At 36.1% G+C, this 22,861-nt stretch overlaps 2 protein-coding genes across 3 annotated transcripts; one reads left to right on the plus strand and one right to left on the minus strand.

Moving 5' to 3' along the window:
• The first annotated feature begins 470 nt into the window (after positions 1 to 470).
• Positions 471 to 13,387, plus strand: cfap107 (cilia and flagella associated protein 107). 2 transcript variants are annotated; one of them, XM_056468513.1, is made up of 4 exons: positions 471 to 670; positions 5,269 to 5,379; positions 9,298 to 9,472; positions 12,405 to 13,387. In XM_056468513.1, exons 1-4 carry the CDS (start codon positions 560 to 562, stop codon positions 12,659 to 12,661), a joined length of 654 nt encoding a protein of 217 aa, XP_056324488.1. In that variant the 5' UTR covers positions 471 to 559; the 3' UTR covers positions 12,662 to 13,387. The 2 variants fall into 2 exon arrangements, with proteins under 2 accessions (XP_056324488.1, XP_056324489.1); XM_056468514.1 differs by lacking the exon at positions 5,269 to 5,379.
• A 928-nt stretch (positions 13,388 to 14,315) lies between these two features.
• Positions 14,316 to 18,936, minus strand: klhdc7a (kelch domain containing 7A). The gene has a single exon (XM_056468786.1). The coding sequence runs from the start codon at positions 18,817 to 18,819 to the stop codon at positions 16,537 to 16,539; it is 2,283 nt and encodes a 760-aa protein (XP_056324761.1). The 5' UTR covers positions 18,820 to 18,936; the 3' UTR covers positions 14,316 to 16,536.
• Positions 18,937 to 22,861: the final 3,925 nt, after the last annotated feature.

The following is a 22,861-nucleotide window of genomic DNA, read 5'->3' on the forward strand; positions in this document are numbered from 1 at the left end:
CAAGCCTGCTAAAAATTAAGCAATGCTCTGCTGCAATCTATTGTAAAACCTTTTTTTTCTAATTCCTTTTAAGAATCATTGACACAGCAGTATTTAGTATTAGATTTACCAGGGATTGTGATTTCAACTATTTTTGATTGACTTTATAAGTTCCAAACTCTTTTGTTAGGTCCAAACAATGCTCAATTTGTCCACTGAATCATGAATGATATTTCAGAGTGCGATACATTAAAAATTCCTTCCACATCTCATGTCCTTTGTACAACCTCATTTGTATGAGACTGCAGTCTTTCCTTTGGTGCTACAAGTAAAGCTAATTATCATCATTCAGAGTGTAGTCAGCATTTGCATGGTGCGTTTAAAGGAATCTGATGAAACTTCTCTTGCTGCAGCTGCTCCATTGCGCCAGCACTAGTGTTTGTTGTGTCCATGGCAACAGAACTCTAGAATGTCTCCTGCTTTGACGGCTATAGAGAGCCGGTGACCTATATCATAAGTGTGTATCTGATCATGCAGGAGGTCTGCAGACTGTGAGGAGTTTGAACTATAACGATACAGCATGTACAAAATGCAAAACCCTTATGACAAGTGGAGCCAGCCTGGTTGGAAAATAGAGCAGAAGTATGGCAACAAAGTGCTCATTGGTAATTGGGTGGAGGAGAAATTACAAGTAGGTACACCATTGCTCTGGAGAATATACTTATATTATCGAAATTATATCACTGTGTGTTCATAATTTGCAGATTGAATTGTGATTGAACTAATACCAAATACATGGACTTGCATGCTATTTTTGCCATAGCAGAAAAAGCACAACTATGCTTTTCGTTTGTTTTAATAATTAAATTAAAACTTGAATTAAAGTTGATACAATTAAAAATGCCTGACAAACTAAGTGACCCAAATTGCATAGTTTTTTTCCGGCTTAAACCAAACTTTGAGTAATAGCAAAACAAAAGTTGTGTTTATTTATATATTGTGGCATATATCTGATAAAAATGGCAACCAATGTTATTATAGTTAACGAAACTAGAATTGAAGAAACATTTTTGTTAAGTGAAAAAAATTAAAAGTTTTTTTTTAAACTAGAACTAACTGAAACTGTTTTGTGTACATACAAATCTAATTGTTCTTTTCGTTTTTGTAAATGTATTTAATTCATACCTACTGTATGCCGTTTAGAAGTAAATCTATTTACTTCAGAGTAATCTATTTACTCAGAGTCTGTAATCCTGCGGACAGATCCAGTCGGTCCTCCTCCAGTCATCCTCGCTGTTGCTCCCGCGACAAAAACGATCGCTGGAAATGACAGCAGCACGGTGAAAACATTAAATACGACCCGAGCAGAATATAACAGATTTATGCCCAAAAATGTATTTTATTTCTGTATTAGTGATCGCGATCGCGAAGTAATCGTTCTTTTTAACCGGATCTTCTAAGTGAACCGGTTCTAGTGAATTAGTTCAACCAATCACCAAATCGAACAGAATCATTTGAAACGATTACATTGATAACGTTAATTACTTATCCCCAAATAACTTACTTTTAACATGCCCGATACCGCCCTCAGACTTGAAATAAACCAATATATACAAATTCATTCAGTTATTAAAACAGTAACGTTACAATGAGGTCAGATTTATGAAGCAGTATACTGCGCATGCGTGATTCAGCAGACGGTGAACCGAACACAAATAGTATGACAGCATGCTGTGACGGAACTGAACTTGAACAACTGCAGCGCGGGTAAACCGAGGGTCTGGCGAAACGTAAGTTTATTTCATAACAGAAAGTCGTGATGGAACTTAAATAAGGGAATCGTGCTTCAGTTGGGTTGCAAAACTTAATTGTAAGACACTTTTCAGATCATGGTGATGTTTTAACTGACTGAAATTATGATTGCTGACTACATATTTTTGATATGTTGAGTCCAAACCTGGGAATATTGTTTCAAAGGATCCGGTTCGAGTTAAAGATCCGAACTTCCCATCACTACTGTATTTAACCTCAGAAGCAGGCTGCTATCTTGTGGGCTGGTGTTGTATTTGAATTTGAGGAATGATAAATGTAGTGTTCTTGTGTCAAAAAAAGTAGCCTATCTTTGTTTGTTTTTTTAGACAATATTTATTCTGATGATTTTGAATCTTGCACAAATATCCCAATTTACAAAAAGAAAAAAACAAACAAACATAAAACTAACACTGAAACTAACAGAAACAATTCAACAATTTCAAAATATAAAAACTAATAAAAACGAGTAAATCTACCTCTGAAAACTAATTAAAGCTAACTGAATTTGAAAACAAAAAGTAAAAACTAAATAAAAATAAAAAACTAATGAAAAACAATGTATTTTTTTTTAAAATAACTATGTAAAACTTGTATTTTGGCATTGAACATTTATTGTATCATTGTTTAATTTCTGTGCTATTGTGGTTAGCTCAGTGGTTAGCACTGTTGCCTTTCAGCAAGAAGGTTGCCGGTTCAAGTCCCGGCCGGGTTAGTTGGCATTTCTGTGTGGAGTTTGCATGTTGGTGTGGGTTTCCTCCACAGTCCAAAGACATGTGGTACAGGTGAATTGAATGAACTAAATTGGCCGTAGTGTAGTGTACATGGAAGGGCATGTAAAACATATGCTGGATAAGTTGGCGGTTCATTCCACTGTGGTGACCCCAGATGAATAAAGGGACTAAGCTGAAGGTAAATGAATGAATGAAGTTGAGATAAAGTCTAGTTCAATTAAATTTTCATGATTAGTATACAGTTAAAGTCAGAATTATTAGCCCCCCCTGAATTGTTAGCCCTCTTGTTTATTTTTTCCCCCAATTTCTGTTTAACGGAGAGAAGATTTTTTTCAACACATTTCTAAACATAATAGTTTTAATAGCTCATTTATAATAAATGATTTGTTTTTTCATTGTCATGATGACAGTAAATAATATTTTACTAGATATTTGTCAAGACACGTCTATACAGCTTAAAGTGACATTTAAAGGCTTAACTAGGTTAAATAGGTTAACTAGGCAAGTTAGTGTAATTAGGCAAGTTATTGTATAATGATGGTTTGTTCTGTAGACAGTCGAAAAAAAATTGCTTAAAGGGGCTAATAATTTTGACCTTAAAATGGTTCATAAAAAAATAAAAAACTGCTTTTATTCTAGCCAAAATGAAACAAATAAGACTTTCTCCAGAAGAAAAAATATTTTCAGACATACTGTGAAAATGTCCTTGCTCTGTTAAACATCATTTGGGAAATATTTAAAAATAAAAATAAAATTCAAAGGGGGGGGGGGGGCTAATAATTCTGACCTTAACTGTACTTTATTCTTATTAAAATACTTAGAATGACTTAAAAATACAAATAATGAATATATTGTAACAAACATATATTTTCTTCATTTTTTTACCAATTTATCCATTTCTGTCATCTTCACCTTCCGCTGGTATATAAAATTCCTGATTCATGCATTTGAGAATGTGAGTTTGGATAACAAAAACAGTCATGTGTTAATATTTTGAAACTAAGATTAATCTGAAAGCTGAATAAATAAGCATTTGTTATGTTAAGATAGGACAATATTTGGCCAAGATTTAAATATCTGAGGGTTCAAAAAAGGTGAATATCACCTTAATATTGTCAAAATTTCAGTCTTAGCAATGCATACTACTAATCAATATTAAGTTATGCTAGATTTACAGAACAAATTTTAAAAATGTCTTTATGGAACACGATTTTTACTTAATATTCAAATGATTTTTGTAATAAAATAAAAATGATTTTATATATGAAATAAAATATACATAATATATTATTTGTTTTATTTCGGCTAGAATAAAAGCAGTTTAAAATTTTTTAAAACCATTTTAAGGTCAAAATTATTAGGCCCTTTCAGCTATATTTATTTCAGTAGTCTACAGAACAAACCACTGTAATAACCTAACCTAATTAACCCAGTTAAGCCTTTAAATGTCACTTTAAGCTGTATAGAAGTGTCTTGATAAATATCTAGTAAAATATTATTTACTGTCATCATGGCCAAGATAAAATAAATCAGTTATTAGAAATGAGTTATTAAAACTATTATGATTAGAAATGTGTTGAAAAAAAATCTTCTCTCCGTTATACAGAAATAAGGGGAAAAAAATAAACGGGGGCTAATAATTCAGGGGGCTAATAATTCTGACTTCAACTATATATATATATATATATATATATATATATATATATATATATATATATATATATATATATATATATATAATTTTGACATATTTTTGGTTATTCCCCCTAAAGGAATGGTTTTATGATCCAGGGTAATGTTTGCTTTTAACTCATTTACATATCAAAACAAATGATTTATCAAGTTTTCAAAGCTTTGCAAACCATTTTAGTTGTCCAAAGCATATCAAAGATCAACCCTCAATTTTTGTTTGCCACATACATCACCAATTTTTCATTATGCTTGCAAATAGTTTAGTAAATATGTAATAAAAACCATCGGCCAAGTCCAAAAAATACTGTACATTTGGGTTATCTAATCCATTCAAGTCAAACGCCACTGAATTCAAAACTGCGGATTATTCTATTTTCACTCACTCACTTTCCTTTGGCTTAGTCCCTGCTTTATCAGGAGTCGCCACAGCAGCATGAACCACCAATTATTCTGGCATATGTGTTTTTTTATGCGGTGGATGTCCTTGCAGCCGCAACCCAGCACTGAGAGTACACTAACTCATGAACCCCCAGTGCTGGGAAACACTCACTCACACACACTACACCCAGTTTAGTTGATCTAATTCATCTATACAGCATGCCTTTGGACTGTGGGGGGAAACTGGAGCACCTGGAGGAAACCCACTTCGGTCGCAGGCCACCCATTATTCTATATTTCATTAAAAAAAATAGTTTTTCATTTCTAACATGTGTCAGCAACTATTAATTCGAGTCAATTCCTAATTACTCTTGTTTGGAGTAGTTAACACACTACTTAAGCAGTTGTCAGTGTGCAATGTTTAAACCCTGAAAGGGCTTCAGTTGTTCAGAGAGTCCTCAGATCTATGCAAAAGCGATTAGCGCTGCTGATCAGCTTGGTCAGCACAGACTAGAGGCAGACAAATGGGATTGATGCAAGACATGCTGCAGTTCCCGAGTCAGGAACAGACCTGAGAGAGTACATCTGCGATCAATAGGGGACCGCAAGCTCTGCTGAGCGTGGGATTTGTTTGCTGAGTGTTTTTTGTCTTTCTTATGTGTGTGTGGTGAGACAGTTCGCTCGAGAGTGTAAGACAGCAAACAGCTCCAACAGGCTGGACTACATACCGCACATGTTGCACAGGCCTGATGTTGTCATGCGGCGAAAGGCTCTTCGCAGATCAGAGGTTTGGGACAAATCCATCAGTTCATGCATCATTTACCAAACATCACAAACACACCAGCGAGCAAATCATGTTCGGTTTTGATGACAGGCAGCAGGCATATATAGACGGGAAACATGTCATTAAACTCAACATGCTACTAAACTGCTTTGCAAAAAACAGTGGTGGTCCAGCTTGAATTTGGTCGAGCGATTCTTTTCATGCGAATGCAGATTTCTAAGGAAGCTATAGAATTAAGTATGAAAAAGGAAATGACTGTTTATCTGACAATTCAGACTTGTCACCTCTCGGCTGCAGGTTTATTTCTCACAATTTAACACTTAAGTATGGTGGCCGGGAAGTGCAAAACAACATTACAAAGTGTGAAACACTTTTACAAAGCTCTCTTTTTTACAAAGCTCTCACTTTTTACAAAGCTATCTATCATAATACACAATTACATAGGAAAAACGATTTTACCAAGGCACAGGTTAACATGAGTCTACAACTGTAAAAATCATGGTTTGAACAATGGTTTGTCATTTAGAGCTATTCTGAGAAAATATCAGTGTGAGAGTTTGTAGAAACATGTAAACGTGAGTACATGGAAACAAGTTAACACAAAGCACAACATATGTTGACTAATAAAGATATCAAAACGGACCTAATGTGTAGTCTCGAATAGCTCAGTTAGATAGTTGTGCTGAACTTTTTGACTTGGGTTCGAATCCTGTTGATGACATGTTAATTTTAATTATTTTTTAGATTAATTTTGTTTATATACTGTTCTGTCACACAAATATTAAAATCAATAATGTTTACAATGACACTGACACCAGTTAATAAATATATTTATTTGGTATGGGCATGTTTTGTTGCTGTGAAAAAGTGACGAATATGCCAGTCTGAAACATGATTAGTTTACCAGTTAACACGGACACCAGTTAAACCGTAACACCGGCTTCGTTCAGTTTACTTTTAAGAGTCCTCAAGCAGATGTTAACACCCTGTCCACGATTACAGCGAACGAGTGGCCTTCGTGTTTGCACAAAACGGGCAAAACATCCCTCGACCGCAGTCCATGTTTAGTCACCATAAACTTTATTTACACCATGTACTCGAAACGTAACACGAATTTAATGCGCTCACCACCAACCATAGACAACAACACCTTTCACCATGTCACTTTCGGTATGTGGTACATTCCCTTTCCGTAAAGAATCTGTCAGTGTAAATTTGTTTTGGGACTGATAAAAGTGTTTTGCGTCTTGTTAAATTTTTTTCTAAAATGTAAAAATGTTTTCCGAAATGTTCATTTGTTTTGAGCTTCGTAAAAGTGTTTCACACTTTGTAATGTTGTTTTACACTTTCTGGCCACCGTACTTAAGACTTTTTCCAAATCAGAATTTACAATCGCAAATCAGAAGTTGGGACAGTATGGAAAGCACAAATACAAAAGGAAGTAGTGATTTTCAAATTTACTTGACTTGTATTTCATTGCAGACAATATGAACAAAATATTTCATGTTTTGTTTGGTCAACTTCATTTGATTAGTAAATATACATCCTTTCCTGTCATTTAGACCCACAACAGTGTTCAAAAAAGTTGGCACAGGAGCAATTTAGGGTTAGTAATCAGGTATATTGGTCAAATAATGATGTGAATTGAAACAGGTGATGTCAACAGGTGATTGTAATTATGAATTATTGAAATGTTTAAAAAAAATGTTCCTCAAAGAAAGATAGGAAGACATTTTATTGGTAAATACACATCTTTTCCTGTCATTCAGACTTGCAACACATTCCAAATAAGTTGTCACAGGAGCAATTTAGGGCTAGTAATCAGGTAAATTGGTTAAATAATGACGTGATTTGAAACAGGTGACTTCAACATGTGGTTGTGATTATGATTTGGTACAAAAGCAGCATCCAAGAAGAATCTAGTCCAAGGGTGCACAAACGTAGTCTTGCAGAGTCTAGCTCTAACTTGCTTCAATACACCTGTCAGTAGCTTTGTAGAATAGCTGGTAAAAGCTTGATTAGTCGGTTCATGTGTGTCTAATTGTGTTTGGAGTTCAAATCTGCAGGACACCGGCCCTCCAGAACTGAGTTTAGGCACACTTGGTCTAGTCTTTTAGGAGCAAAAATAGGCTAAGGATCGCCGGTTTGTCAACACATATGTGAGAAAATCATTGAAATGTTTAAAAACAATGTTCCTCAAAGAAAGATAGGAAGAAATTTAGATATTTTACCTTCAACAGTGCATAACATCATTAAAAGATTCAAGGAATCTGTAGGAACTTTAGTGCGTAAAGGACAAAGGCACAAACCTAAGCTGAATAACTGTGATCTCTGATCCCTCAGGCGGCACTGCATTAAGAATCAACATTCATCTATAAGCAATATCACCACAAGGGCTCAGGACTGCTTTAAGAAACTTTTGTAAAGTACCACAATATGTAGTTACATTCACAGATGTCAGTTAAAACTGTACTGTGCCGAAAGGAAGCCCTATGTTAACAGTGTCCAGAAGTGCCGTTTTAAAGCAAGGAAAGTGGTAAATGCTATACTGTTCCAATTTTCTTTGAAATGTGTTGCAAGAACCAAAATTGGAATACATGTTTATTTACAAAAAATAATATTTACAAATCATGAGGAACACATTAAATATTGTTTGGTGTGTTGTCTGCAGTGAAATACAAGTCAAAGTAAATTAAGAAATCACTTCTTTCTTTTTTTATTTGCATTTTCCATAATGTCCCTAACTTTTTCTGATTTGGAGTTGTAATTCTTAAGTAATTCAAGTCATTAAAATGCAATTGTGAGAATTATTTTGCTTACATATATTGTAACAATTCTATGGAAGCTCATTTCTGCTTTGAAATAATTAAGAAAAATAAAAAGATAGTTTTTTTTTTAGAATGAATTTAAGAACTCTTAGAAATCTGATAGATATACACTACCGGTCAAAAGTTTGGGGTCAGTAAGATTTTCAAATGCTTTAAAATAAGCTTCCCTGTTTACCAAGGCTGCATTTATTTAATCTAAAATACAGTACAAATTGTAAAATTGTGAAATGTTATTGTACTGTAAATGACTGTTCAAAAATAGTTTATAATTTAATTTAAACATTTATTCCAGTGATTTTAAAGATGATTTTTCAACTTCATTACTCCAGTCTTCAGATTCACATGATCCTTCAGAAATCACTCTAATATTTATTATTATTATTATTATATTAAGAATGGTAATAGTAATAAAAGCATTGATGACTGCTGAAATGAAATGAAATTTTATTTGAAACTACACACAACAAGAAAGCAGTTATTTAAAATTGTAATAAATATTTAACAATTTAACAATTTGTTTACATTTAATAAATGCCGCCTTGATTAACATAATAAACAAACAAAAAAACAACAACAACATACTTTTGACCGGTAGTGTAAACCTCTAATTCTGACTTTGTTTCTCACAATTAAAAGTTTATATCTCACAATTTTGAGTTCATAGAAAATATTTCTTGACATTGTGTAATTCTAACAGTAATTCTAAGTCTGTATCTTACCACAGAATTTACAAAAAAAAAAAAAAAGTCATCGCTCTTTGTAAATATTTATATTTCATATCTGTTTAACACAAAAGAAAATATTTTGAATGAAGCTGAAAACCTGTAACCACTGACTTCCATAGTAGGAAAAACAATGGCTATGAAAGTCAGTGGTTACAGAATTTCCATTTTTGGTTGAACTATCCCTTTAATTATTGACCTCTGAGTTACAAAGTTGATTATTCATTATGACAAAATAACAGATACATTTGCGACATGTTTTATATCATCAATAGCCAACATGCAATTTTTATACCTGTGCCTTATAACAGATCTGTTCTGCCTTTCACTGCTCTGACAAATGGTGTGTATGTGTTTAATCCATACTTTAGGGCGTTCCCTCAAGGCAGTTACTTTCTCATCACGATGTCCCGTCCTCCCACTACCTGGTGTCCCTGTATGATGAGTCTTACGGGCGTCAGACCTCCTCCTCTCTGCCCACACTGCGCTCCTGGCACCCTGACAAACTGGCCTGGGTCCCGGAGAGGTCAGACCACCCAGTCCAAGGTATTAAGCATTCCTTTCACTCCAGATGGCTTTTAATGCAGTCCGGTCTGTGCTTTGAATAATGTTGGAGAATATCCCCTGTTAATCATTATGGATATCAGTTATGTTACAACACACTGGCTTTAATTTCGATTCCAATGCTTTTTATTTATTCTCCATCAGACAACTTTTGCAAATACGCATGAAAGTTGGTGTGTGTTATTTGCCAGAGGGTGATTTACATGATGGTTAGATCAAAAATGAAAATGCAGTCATCATTTACATGCTCTCATGTTGTTCCAGTGAACTTGTACGAACTCCCATTTCTTTTGTGTAAGAAGTGTAGTGTTCAATAGCTCAGCTACTGAGCCTTTCAAGCTTTATGAAAGATGAAATTGCACTAAATTCACATCAAAGGGAATTCTTATGATCCATGCAGTGGCTTTGTGTGAGAAAAAGATTGAAATTTCAAAGTGGTTCACTCCAAATTATTCAAGTTTAAACAGAAAAGGTGATGATCGAGTGATTGAACATATTGTACTTTTGAGTCAGAACTTTATAATGAATCAACTGATCCAGTTCACACATTGTTCTGAATGAGTCACTAATGAATTGAACTGGTAATAGTTTAGGTTGCTGACTTCACTCAGTTGCAGTGATTAATAACACACTATTTTGAGTTATTTACTAGGGGGGTTCAGGTGGGTTGAAAGACCCATACATGAGTTCATTTGTCCTATTTTGACTGCATAAATTGTGAAAATAGCTCATCCAAAGAGGTTTTAAGACCAAGTGGAATCCACTGTTGGCTGTCGCTTCGGTGTGACTTTAGCTAATCAGGTTTGGCCAGTGCACACAATTATTTTTCATGAGTTCAACATCCAGCTGTGCAAAAAAAAACAACAACAAAAAAACAATTTGTATCTGTATTGTTTTTAAATAGAGAAAATATTTTACAAGTAACTTTTATTCTAAATCTTGCACCAATTCTTGAAACAAAAAAAATGGCCAATGAAAATGTGTGAAGCACCAAAAGCGACTGATATTAAGATTAATTTGAATACTATTTTGGCTATTGTTATTATCAATGAATTTTCAAATGTACTTTTTTGGTTATGACGACCATCCGACAGTCTTAAAATAGTGCTTAAAATGTCACTAAAATGCAGTATTTAAATCTCAAAACTAAACAGTAGCCTAAATGAGGCTGCGGCGTAGTGGTAGCACTGTTGCCTCACAGCAAGAAGGTCGCTGGTTCGTAATATAATATATATTATATATAATATTAACGCATATTTGTTTAGCAACAAACAATCTATCCAGGATTCGCCGGTTCGAGTCCTGGCTGGGTCAGCTGCCGATTTTGTGTGGAGTTTGTATGTTCTCCCCGTGTTCACATGGGTATCCTCCGGGTGCTCCAGTTTCCCCCACAGTCCAAAGACATGCACTATAGGTGAATTGAATAAGCTAAATTGGCCGTAGTCTATGGGTGTGTGAATAAGTGTGTATGGGTGTTTCCCAGTGTTGGGTTGTAGCTAGAACAGCGTCCCCTGTGTAAAACATATGCTGGATAAGTTGGCGGTTCATTCCGCTGTGGCGACCCCTGATTAATAAAGGGACTAAGTCAAAAAATAAACGAATTAATGAGTTGAATAACATATTATATTATAATATAATATAATATAATATAATATAATATAATATGATGCCGCAGTGGGTAGCATGATCGCCTTACAGCAATGTCACTGGTTTGAGCCTCGGCTGGGTCAGTTGGCATTTCGTTGTGGAGTTTGCATGTTCTCCCTTTGTTGGCATGGGTTTCCTCCGGGGGCTCCGGTTTCCCCCACAAGTCCAAAGACGTGGTACAGGTGAATTGGGAAGGCTAAATTGGCCGTAGTGTGTGAATGAGTGTGTATGGATGTTTCCCAGAGGTGGGTTGCAGCTGGAAGGCCATCTGCTGTGTAAAACATATGCTGGATAACTTGGCGGTTCATTCTGCTGTGGCGACCTCTGATGAATAAGGGCACTAAGCTGAAAAAAAAAAAAATTGGATTCCACAAAAATCATTCATGCTGTCCTAACACAAATCGATTACGTTTACAAATTTAAGTGGATTGAACATAAAATATTTAAGTTGTCCCAAAAAAATTGTGTTGTTTCCTAATTTTAAATGTATAGTTTGAACAAGCAGCAAAAGTATATATATATTTTTTGTGAATATGTATAATATATAATATTAACGCATATTTGTTTAGCAACAATCAATCCATGCAGGATTTTGCAGGGACATTTTTAAGAATATATTTACAACCTAAAATGACTAATTTTATGGGTTTTTTTTTTTCTCAAAATTATGGCAAAATTAGCAAATCTTTGTGTTCTGTCATGAAATAATACAAGAATCTTGTAAAACATTATTTTCTTCATCTCAAGAACCATTCGACTCAAAATCCTGGCGGGACTGGTAAATAATCCACATAATAACCCATAATATAGTCTTATTTTAGTGATATTTCAGTAATTCTCTGTTATGGTGAATTAGTTTTATTCTTATATTTATTATTGTCATTATATTTGCTGTATCAGTACTATTTTAATTTTAGTTCTATCTATTAGTCTATCTATGTATGTACATCAATAAACTATATAATAATAGAAAAATATAGAATACAAAGTTGAACTAAAACTAAAATAAACCAAAATTGTAATTGAAAACAACATAAAATTTGAAATAAATATAAAACTTTTGGTGATTCCATATTCACATTTATTTCAATCACCAGAAATCTTCCTGCTGTGCTTTGCCCTTTTCAACACAGTTTTTTCTCGAGTCATTACTGCTTCTGTTTGGTGGCAGCGTAGTGACACAGAAGCTTCACTCGTATCCTGTTTGAACATTTTCTTCTTTGTAATGTCTCTCTTACTTTTCATCTCTTGTTTCTTCCACACACAGGCCCCCCTACTAAGTTTGGCTTGGCTGAGTGTTGGCGCACTCGTGTGGAACAACAGCGGGCAGTTGTGCCTGCATTAAGCTTGTATAAGGCTTCATACCCTCTGCACCCCATCAGCTCCTTCTGTCATTCCCGCCACGTCAGCATGCCCAAGCGCTTCTCCAGCAGTCAGCACCCTGCCAACCACAGCAAGCCGGAGCTGGCACTGAAACCTAGACCCTGCAGGCAGGTCTCCAGTAATCCAGCCAGCCCGCTGTGACCCTTAGCCTTTGTCTCAGCACCTTCAACCCTGCAGTACCGCCCCAGTCTCAGTCTGGAGAGAGGGCTTCAATTTCTCACTTTATTGATCAATATGGCACTTAAAAACAGGAGCATTTTGGTGTGTTTGTGGCTAGACAAATAAAAGAGACACTGTACTGACCCGCGGTTATGGAGTGGTCTAACTGTTTGTTGACAGCACTTCAAATGTTTAGCATATAATGTTTGTAAATGTATGAGTTCATTCAATCATTTTCTTATCAGCTTAGTCCCTTTATTAATCAGGGGTCACCACAGCGGAATGAACCGCCAACTTATCCAGCACTTGTTTTACGCAGCGGATGCCCTTCCAGCCGCAACCCAACACTGGGAAACACCCATACACTCTCATTCACACACATACACTAGGGACAATTTAGCTAACCCAATTCACCTATAGCATGTCCTTGGGCTGTGGGGGAAACCGGAGCACCCATGAGGAAACCCACGCCAACACAGGAAGAACATGCGTACTTCACACAGAAATGCCAACTGACCCAGTTGGGGCTTGAACCAGCGACCTTCTTGCTGTGAGGCGATTGTGCTACCCACTGCACCACCGTGCTGCCCAATGTATGTAAGTTTTAAATTATATTAGAGATAGGATTAACATAATTCAAATCAAAGCTAAATCAATATGTTGGGTTTTATATTCTATTCCAGTTTGCTGTTGATATATAATGTGTCATTCATAACCATATTTGTTAAATAAATAAGAAAATTAACAATAAATATGACAAAAAATACTATGCTAATGTTAATGGCTGTTTTTTTATTCAATATTTCTCCTTTGTGTTTAACAGAAGAAAGTCAGACAGGTTTGAAAAATGTGGAGCATGTTTAAATGATGGCAGAAATTTCGTTTGGGTGAACTTTTGTTTTTATGGCTTTCCTGAGGTAAGTTACATGACAAGCTGTTTTTTTTATTGACTCTGATTCAGTGATAAATGGGTTACGATACTTCAGTCATACTTTTTCAACATACCTGTTAATTCATACTGTTATCCTGATTTTATTTTGCATCCAATTTGATTTCTATATCCTCAGCAATGATGCGAGATGACGAAGGTCCCCACCTTCACTAAATGCAAGTTAATCGATTTGGAAATATCATTTCATTTTGGTCTTTAAAATATATTGGCTACCTTGATTTTTTATTTATTTATTTTTGGAAGAGCGATGAAATATGGGACTGTTAACTATCCACAAAAATAGTAAACTATAAATATAAAAGTTGAACTGACAATTCATATTTCTTCCTTTCTTTTTTTTTTTTTTTTAAACTGCACTTTTTTTGCCATGTTTATATGGTGGCCAGGAGAGCTTAACGTACTGCAATTAAAAAAAAGCTCTTTGCAGCTCGTGTCTTAATGATTTAATTTGCTGACTTTTTTGTAATTGAATGTGTTTTCTTAAATTGCAGCACGTTAAGCTCTTGGCCACTATATTTCATAATTTATTCTAATTTATTTATGTACATCATTCAAATCCTCAAATAACAGTGATGCAATGATCCAATCAATAACTTGAAGAAAATCAAGTCCCGCGCATTTATTTATGTTTTTGTCTGAGAAGGCATTTCATTTGGATATATGACAATAGGAAAGAGTATCACGACCTCCTTTTTATGCCAACATACATTTTCCAAGCACATCACTGTCGTCTCTGCATAAACTTCAAAAAGACATTTTGTAAAAACACGATGACATGTGCATGCATATTACATGCTACAGACTTTTGCAAGTGCTTGAAATCCAAACCAACAATGTATTACAGGAGTAGAAGTGAGCAAGCACATAATGTTTCTTTTCAAAGTGACATCACCCTCTAATGGCCCGGCATGCATAATGCAGCATTTTGTTGTTCTATAAATCCATGTGAATGGGGACTGTTCTGACAATGTTGCAGAACATTTCAAAAATGCAAGTTGTTGGTTACAAAAGTACACTTAGTATTTAGCTTGTCGCATTTTGTCCTTGACATTTGCATGAACTCCACAAAAGTTACTGAAATACCTAATCATGTTCTTCAGCATGATTTGACAGTGATCCAAAAAGTAGCCTAGCTTGTGCTTCAGTGAAAAATAAATAAATAAATAAATGAACTACGCACGCACGCACACACCTGAGTTTACAAGGTCTCAAACTTTTGAACCCAGCTGCAGAAATAATGGTCTATCAATATTTAAGAGCTATGTTGTTGTTTTTTTTATATTTCCATTTGACAGACTTTCCTTTTTATTTGTTTGCTCTATGCAGGTCTATTTTTAAGCACACTCTAGTGCAATTTAATGTGCCTGTAACCAAAAGATGACCAGCAAAATCTCTTCCTCGGGTAATGACGTCCTTCATTACCGCACTAAAATAGCACTGCAAGCAGAATCAACAGTTCATACGGACCACAGTGCTAGTTTAGATACCCGAGTCATTCATAGACAGATTCGAAGGGGACTTTCCTAACTCCCATCCCATTAAGCGTTTAATTATGTTGAATCCAAGTGTTTAATTAGAAGCAAACGGACGTTATATTTGACGTCCAACCATCTGTGTTCACACTTCTCCTGCTGGGGTGTTTTTTTATCCCACTGTGTTCTTCTGCTAGCCTTTGGAACGCTCAGGCTATGTGTCTTTTTGCGTTCGTCACCGCCGTTCAGTGCAGCATATTAGTTGTGTACGGATTCCATCATCAGACCTTGATATCATCTCCCCCCACATGATGGTGCTAGAGTTACACAGAGAGCAAGGATACGTCACTGGGAATTGCATCACAGCACACCCTCCTCTGCACGCCTGCTTTCTTTGATCACATATGCATACGCGATTGTCACGGTGATTGTATTGTATACTTTCATTAACATAAATTGATTATGTGATTGCTTTGGTTTTGACAGCGTAATTGCGTTTAAATTTAATTAAGATCTTGGTCACACGAATGTCTCTTGCTGCAACCACACATTTTGTCAGAACTCATTATTTATTGAAGTCTAACACAAGAACCAAGACTCACTTATAATAGATGAGAGGATTTTTATTCCCAGCTCTTCAGAAGATAGAGACAGAAATGTGCACGAAGAGGCAAAGCATCCCATTAAGTCATTAGTTCTTTCTATAATGTGGAATGGTATATACAAGGAGAAGATAAACTTCTGCCTCTGGACTCCCCAAAGTGATTCAGTGATGTAAAAGAAGTTCTTTGAAAAGAGTTCAAAGATTTAACATAAAATTAAATATCATGCATTAAACAAAATCCCATCCTGGTGTCAAGACTTGGCGTCATGAAAAATGCATACAAATATATTTAAATATTTAAATGACACGTAATACATATTTAAAAATGCTGGTAGATTAATTGTATGTGATATGCAAAATAATAATAATAAAGATTATGAAAGAAAGAGGCTATGAATATAATTTGCCAGCTCACATAAATTGTGGTAATGGCAGCCATTTATGTTGTTTATGATGCCAGCTCTGCAATTACAATTCGGCTTTATTCTACACACAGTATTGATTGGTTAACATTATCCACACAGTGTTTCAAAAGCTGTATATTTACTGAAACATTTTAAGCACTTGTGTAAGACATTTCCAGGATTTAACGGCTGATTTAGACATCTGAGTGGTTGAAAGGTCCAAACAAATAAATAGCCTTCACTGCGACAACAGATTTATTTATCAGTAAGTGCTGTGTAATTGTGTACTAGCTTTAAAATAATTGGATGTAATGGCCTTGATATTTCATCTCGATTGCCACTAATTAAGAAAAGGTACATTCCTTTAACATGTGCATAATGTGCTCCTGAGTGTTTTTGTTCTAACCAGAAAACCTTGACCTTAGTTAAACACAAGTTTGTTGAGTGGTCCTTTCGGGCAGCACAAGGACAAATGGAAATAAAATGCCTTTAACCGGGGATAGTACTTTCAAATCCTGTGCAACAAAGCTTGGAGATACCTCATCTGCAAGGAACCTCAAGGTAAATTGACGGCTCACGCAGTAGATAATATTGTCCATAGGCACACATTGAAAGGCAGTGCAATAGGGGAGGCGTATCGAGGAGCATTCATACCAAAGTCTTGCCACTGCATGGAAGCGATACACGCTGATGCCAAGGGGATTGACATCAAAACGGTATAAAAAGTTCTTTACTGCCAACAGTTCTGCAGTCTTGTCTTTGCTGCCGACAATCATGCTTTCTCGCCATGTGTTGGTTTTGGGGTTGTAGCGCAAGAGGGTGTATCTTAATGTGCCCCCTGCGACAAACAGTTCACCGTTGCAAGCTGTGGCACGGTGAGCTACGGCGAATGTTTCATTAGGAAGAGGTGCCACAAAAGTCCATCGGTTAGTCCTGGGGTCATATCGCTCAACCGTTGATAGGCATTCCCCTCCAATGGCATAAAGATGGCCTTGCAGAGCTACAAGTTTGCAGTGAGGCCTTGCCTCATTCATGGGGCTTATTTCACTCCAAATTGAAGTCACTGGGTTGTAACAGTAAACTTTCTTTGAAGGGGTTGCTTCACGGTCCTGGCCTTGGAAACCCACAGCGATAAATAGATAATTATCCATGGTGCACATGGCACAACCTTTAGATAACACTTCCTGGGGAATGTGGGAATGAAGGTGCCATGTGTCCTTATAATCATCATAGTAATACATACCGTTAGATGTCTTAACTGATTCAGACTCCAAATCTGTAGACTGTGACAGACGTCTACTCCAGTCCGGGGACTCCATATCTGCGACCACTAACCACTTCCTTCCTCTCATGCGTTGTGTTTGGATGTGATCACGCTCCCCTGCTTTCAGCCTGCCAAAGAGGCCTGGGTCTCTGAGGACCTGGAGGTAATTATCAGACATGACACGGAGAGCAGCTTGCTGAAGGGCGGTGTGGCCGTGTTTTTTAGCAAGTGTTAAAGCCTCCAAGCAGTTGCCTAAATCGAGCTTCCCTGTTAGACTCTCCAGTTCTGCGTTCCCCAAGTTCTCTGGAAAATGTATGAATTTTGCTCCGGCTAGAGTTTCCACTTGTGGTTCCTCAGGGTCGTCAAGGTTTGCTATGTCAGACTCTAATGGGCTCGAAGGGGTGTCACTGGGTCGAGCTGGAGAAAAGCTGCGAGGAGTTAAAGTCCTCTGTGTGGGCAAGGGGATTGGAAGCTCTGAGTCAATAGCAGCGGAAAGATAGCTGTCCTGACGGATGACTACTTGTCTGCTGTATCTCACTGTCTCTGGTTTGAAAGTTGAGGGAGGCTCATTAGTAAATCTCGGAGTAATGTTGAGGTCTCTCATTAAGAATCTAGAAGGCTGTGGACTTGGCGATCTGGAGCGTTCCTTGAAATGAGATAAATCCAGTGATTGGGATTTAAACAAAGAGCTTTCATTTTGACCATAGGCTGGACTCACAGAGCGGGTGGGGCTTAAATCTGAGATGAAATGAGAAGATGACTCCACATAGTACTCATAGATCTTCCCGTGAACACCTGGTCTACCATCCCCTGGCCCATCCAGGATAAGGTCAGCATTCTCTACTTTGATTTCTGCTTTTGATTGAAAACTTGAGTACATGCCTTGATGACCAACATCTTGTCTTAACTCCCTGCCAACACCTGTACCACCTGTTAGCTTCTTTACCATGCATGGCGATCGCCGACCACTTGGACTTCCGGGTCCTTTTTCAGTCACATCAGGAAGTTGTAAGGTCAATCTTGGTTTGTTTTTTGTTGCCTCAGGTATATTATCAACTGTGTTCATTTTACATGTAGTTTCCCCATTTGGACAACTGTCCACGTCCATAGTTTCCGGTTGACCTTCCAATGCAGCACCAGCATTTTTCACGCTTTCCTCCAAGAGTTTCACTGAAGATTTTTGAATATAATTTTCCTCCTCTGCATCTTCGCTCTGTTGTTTTTGCTCTCTATTGCAGGCACCGTTGCTTCCTTGGGTTGCTTGTGCACCCCGTTGAATCCTTTCTTGCCTTCTGTTTCGTGCCCTGGAGTTGTAGAATCTGAAAACCAAGGAAACAAACAGCATGGTGGCCACAGACAAGGTCAGTTTACCCAGGAGCTGCATGTCAAAGTGCACTCCGAGCAGTTCCGCAATTGGCATCTCTGTAGTGAAATCTATGGTCATCTGCTGGACATTGGATTTTATTTGGAGCCTTTTCCCTTGAGTGTCTCAGCCAGTGTAGGTTTGTCTTTTAGTATCTGCAAGTAGAAGCACACTGTCAGCTGCCTCTCCTCCCACAGGGTGACTAAAACCTGATATGTACAACAACAGCATTTGCATCCTGTGTTCTCTGAGGGCGGGGACCGGGATCATTCCACCTGGTGCAGGTGATCACTAAGAAAACACATAACACCAGGGCTTTAAATGCTTATGTAACACTCCTCAGAGAACTAAGAATTTATTTTAATCATGAAAATAGCTTACATTTTATTATATATGAAGCTGACCTTTTCCAGTGTAAAGAAAGCACAGTCCATAATAGATAAGGCATGCAAATTGAGCATTGTCCACCAGATTACCTTGTTTTAAATTATGATATGTCTATTTAACTATGAAAATAGTTTGACTATTGCAAATATAGTCGGTGAGAATTGAGAAAGTATAATTTACTTAAGAGGTGGTGTTTGCTGATATACTACATAAATTACACAAATATGAATGTATGACCAGGATGCTACTGTTTGCACAGTAAATGCAGAGGATCAAAGTTCTTTCCCATGAACACAGTGTTGTTGATTAGCAAGGGTTTAAAAGATGACATGAGGTAGCTTTGCATTTGCCAAAAGCATTATTTGCATAGCTTCAAAAGAGGACACTGTGTGAAAAGCAAGATAAATTCTAACACCTTTAATATGGTATATTTGCCATCAGTGAAAATGATCAGAAGGGCCATAAACACTTTGCCAGGCTGAATGCTGGCCTTTTAGGACACAGACATTGTTTTGCTATGTGATAGCCTGTCTTGTAGCTGCACTAAGGAAACCTGAACCTGCAAGCTTACTCCTGAATAATTGACAGAAGAGTCATGAAGGTCTACTACCCCTCTGCTCCACATATCATGTGTCAAATGAGGAGTTTTGGATCCAGAAACAACAGATTTGGCAACATGTTGTGAAAAAAAATTGTGAAATTTATAATAGACTGAATCTTATAGTGTGTCAAAGTAACAAGTTAAAGTCCTACCAAAATATTCCATATGAGCTTTAGCCATGGTTGGCATTGGTTTATGGTACAGCATAACTAAAGCAACCTAAACATACAGTTGAAGTCAGAATTATTAGCCCCCCTTTTGAATTTCTTTTTTAAATATTTCCCAAATGATGTTTAACAGAGCAAAGTAATTTTCACAGTATGTCTGATAATATTTTTTCTTCTGGGGAAAGTCTTATTTGTTTTATTTTGGCAAGAATAAAAGCAGTTTTAATTTTTTTAAACTCATTTTAAGGTCAAAATTATTAGCCTCTTTAAGCTATATATTTTGATAATCTACAGGACAAACCATCATTATACAATAACTTGCCTAATTACCCTAACCTGTCTAGTTAACCGAACCTAGATAAACCTTTAAATGTCACTTTAAGCTGTATAGAAGTGTCTTGAAAAATATCTTGTAAAATATTATGTACTGTCTTCATGGCAAAGATAAAATAAATCAGTTATTAGAAATGAGTTATTAAAACTATTATGTTTAGAAATGTGCAAACAGAAATTGGGGGGGAAAACAGGGGCTAATAATTCAGACTTCAACTGTATGAGTTACAAAAGATATAATAGATTAGACCTCTGTAATGGGTTCCTGGTGGTTTAATTTTCAGAGAGGATCCAAACTAAATAAATCACTACTATTGCGTTCTGATAAGATAACAGGCTATTTCTGCACGTATATAATGAGGTTTCTTTCTACACTTATGGTAACTTATCACTGGTAAAATCTGCACACACACACTTTATTATTAATCCCATTAAGTAAGACTAAAGTATAAAACAGCATTGTTTGAGAAAGTTGTTTAAAGAGCAATTTAACTTGTAGTGAATTTGTAGTTAATATAATGTATAAAGTTAATGTATAAAATATAAAGTTTCAATGTAAACATTTCTGTCAGTATGAGAATGAGTTGATACACATTAGTAGCATTCATTGTTTGTTGTACTAACCTTAAGACTTCTAAAGATCATTAAATGCACATAAATAGCAGCTGAATCTGAATATGTAATATTTTACTTATTAAAGTTTGTGTACAAAGAGTGCCTGCCATAATCAATAAAGCAAAAAGTTTTCAAAGTAGCGTGTTTATATATTTTCTTCTTTGAGTATTGGAAGTGAGACCTGAAATGGCAAGGGGCCTATCTTCCAGATTTTATTAAGCCCATAAAAACCACCTCTCCCACCTAGGCTTTAGACCTAATCCTTTAATACATGAAAAGCTTTAACTGCAATTCATGTGAATGTAAAAAAAAGAAAAGAGATTACTTTGCATGAGGGCATCCAGGGTGAGCCTGAGTGGCAGAGGACAAACCTAAACAAGACCATCATGGGCTAAGCTGCATTCATAGCTGAAATATTGTTTAATGACTGCCATCCTATGAACCAATTCGGTAGGGGAAAGGTTTTTGGTTTTATAAAGGCATTCTAGATTATTTAGAACTGCATGTTACATAAAAGCATTTTGCTAGTTCTCCACTGTGTTAAAAAGGTAGATAACAGAATAGGAGTGAAGGATGCACAGTGTTATGTGATAAAGCCAGCCAGAGCCACAATTGAAAGCATATTTTTCTTTCCTTTTTCCCCTGTACCATTCACTTTATATGAAATCGTTATTGTGCAAACAAGTGACTTATTTCAGCTGCAGTGCTTTAGATACTAGAGAGCATTTGATCAAACAGAACATCTGATAAGACGTTGAAGTGCAAAATTATATAATCAAAATCATTGCTCCATATCGACAGAAGTGAGATACGAAGAGTTCAGATGCAAAAACCTCTAAATGCCATCTGAAATTTTCTCCTAAAATGAGCATTCGTCTCAGCCTCCTACAGTATGTTTCTGTTCAGTTACTTTACTTTAAAGGCAATGGAAAGAACTTTTCTGTCATCATAAAAAGTTACATTTCAGACCTTACACACAAGAGTCAGAGAAAAATGCTAAAATATCAAGCAGCATTTAGAAGTTTTTGCATCTGAACTCTTTATATTGTTCATTTGGAATGCCATTGTTTTGGAACATACTAGCTTATAGACAACCTTGATGTATACCAAATAAAATCCCAAAACTTTGAGAGGATTTTCAAAAAGGACTAGTTCTATAACTCTATTGGGACCTCTGTTGGCAAATACTCATACTGTTGGTCTGCTCTGCCTCTATTTTAAAATAAAACACAGACAACAGACACCTAAACATAGATGCCCCATTAGCCATCCTTGTGTTTTCACTGTAGTATGGTGGTTGTTCCAAGATGGTTTGGGTTGTATCATATTCCTTGCAATGCAAGGGTAAATTAAGCACTATGATAGAGTTTTATTTACAAAAACATTACACCTGATGTTTTAGCATTTACTATCTAGCCCTAGCCAAGACTTTCCTAAATCAACAGTTCATCCACAAATGGAAATTTCTGTTTATTTACACACCATTGGGTCATTGAAATACGTAAGCAACAATTTTCCTCAGTAGTAGCCTTACACAATGCACCAAAAAAAAAAAAAAATTCTTGCTTAGAAGTCTCATATCTAGCCCAAATACCTAAAAGATTCTTCAATCAAGATGGATTTTTCTTTTGTACACAAGATATATTATTTTGTTTTCAGAAATAATGTCAATATTAGGGGTCTCAAACTGTCTCAATATTATTTATTTTGCCCCGTTCTCTGAGGTTCACTAATGTTATCAATTATTAATAACCAATTCATTGATTGAGGATAAACCTACTTTTGTCAACCTTGATTGAAGTATGTAAGGTGCTATATAAAAAAGGTTGATTAATTGACTGATTGAATATTTTTACATGAAAAAAAAAATCAATTTCAGCACCAAATATAAATAATTGGATCTTTTCTGTCCTGTTTTTGACCCCTCATGGGCATGGTGGAAAGTAGATTCTGAAGTAAATGCCCAGTGCTCTGATTGACTGCAAAAAAAAAGAGTAGTGTAACAACAACAAGTTTTGAA

Source organism: Danio aesculapii, chromosome 11, assembly GCF_903798145.1.
Source record: "Danio aesculapii chromosome 11, fDanAes4.1, whole genome shotgun sequence".
Classification (NCBI taxonomy): Eukaryota; Metazoa; Chordata; class Actinopteri; order Cypriniformes; family Danionidae; genus Danio; species Danio aesculapii.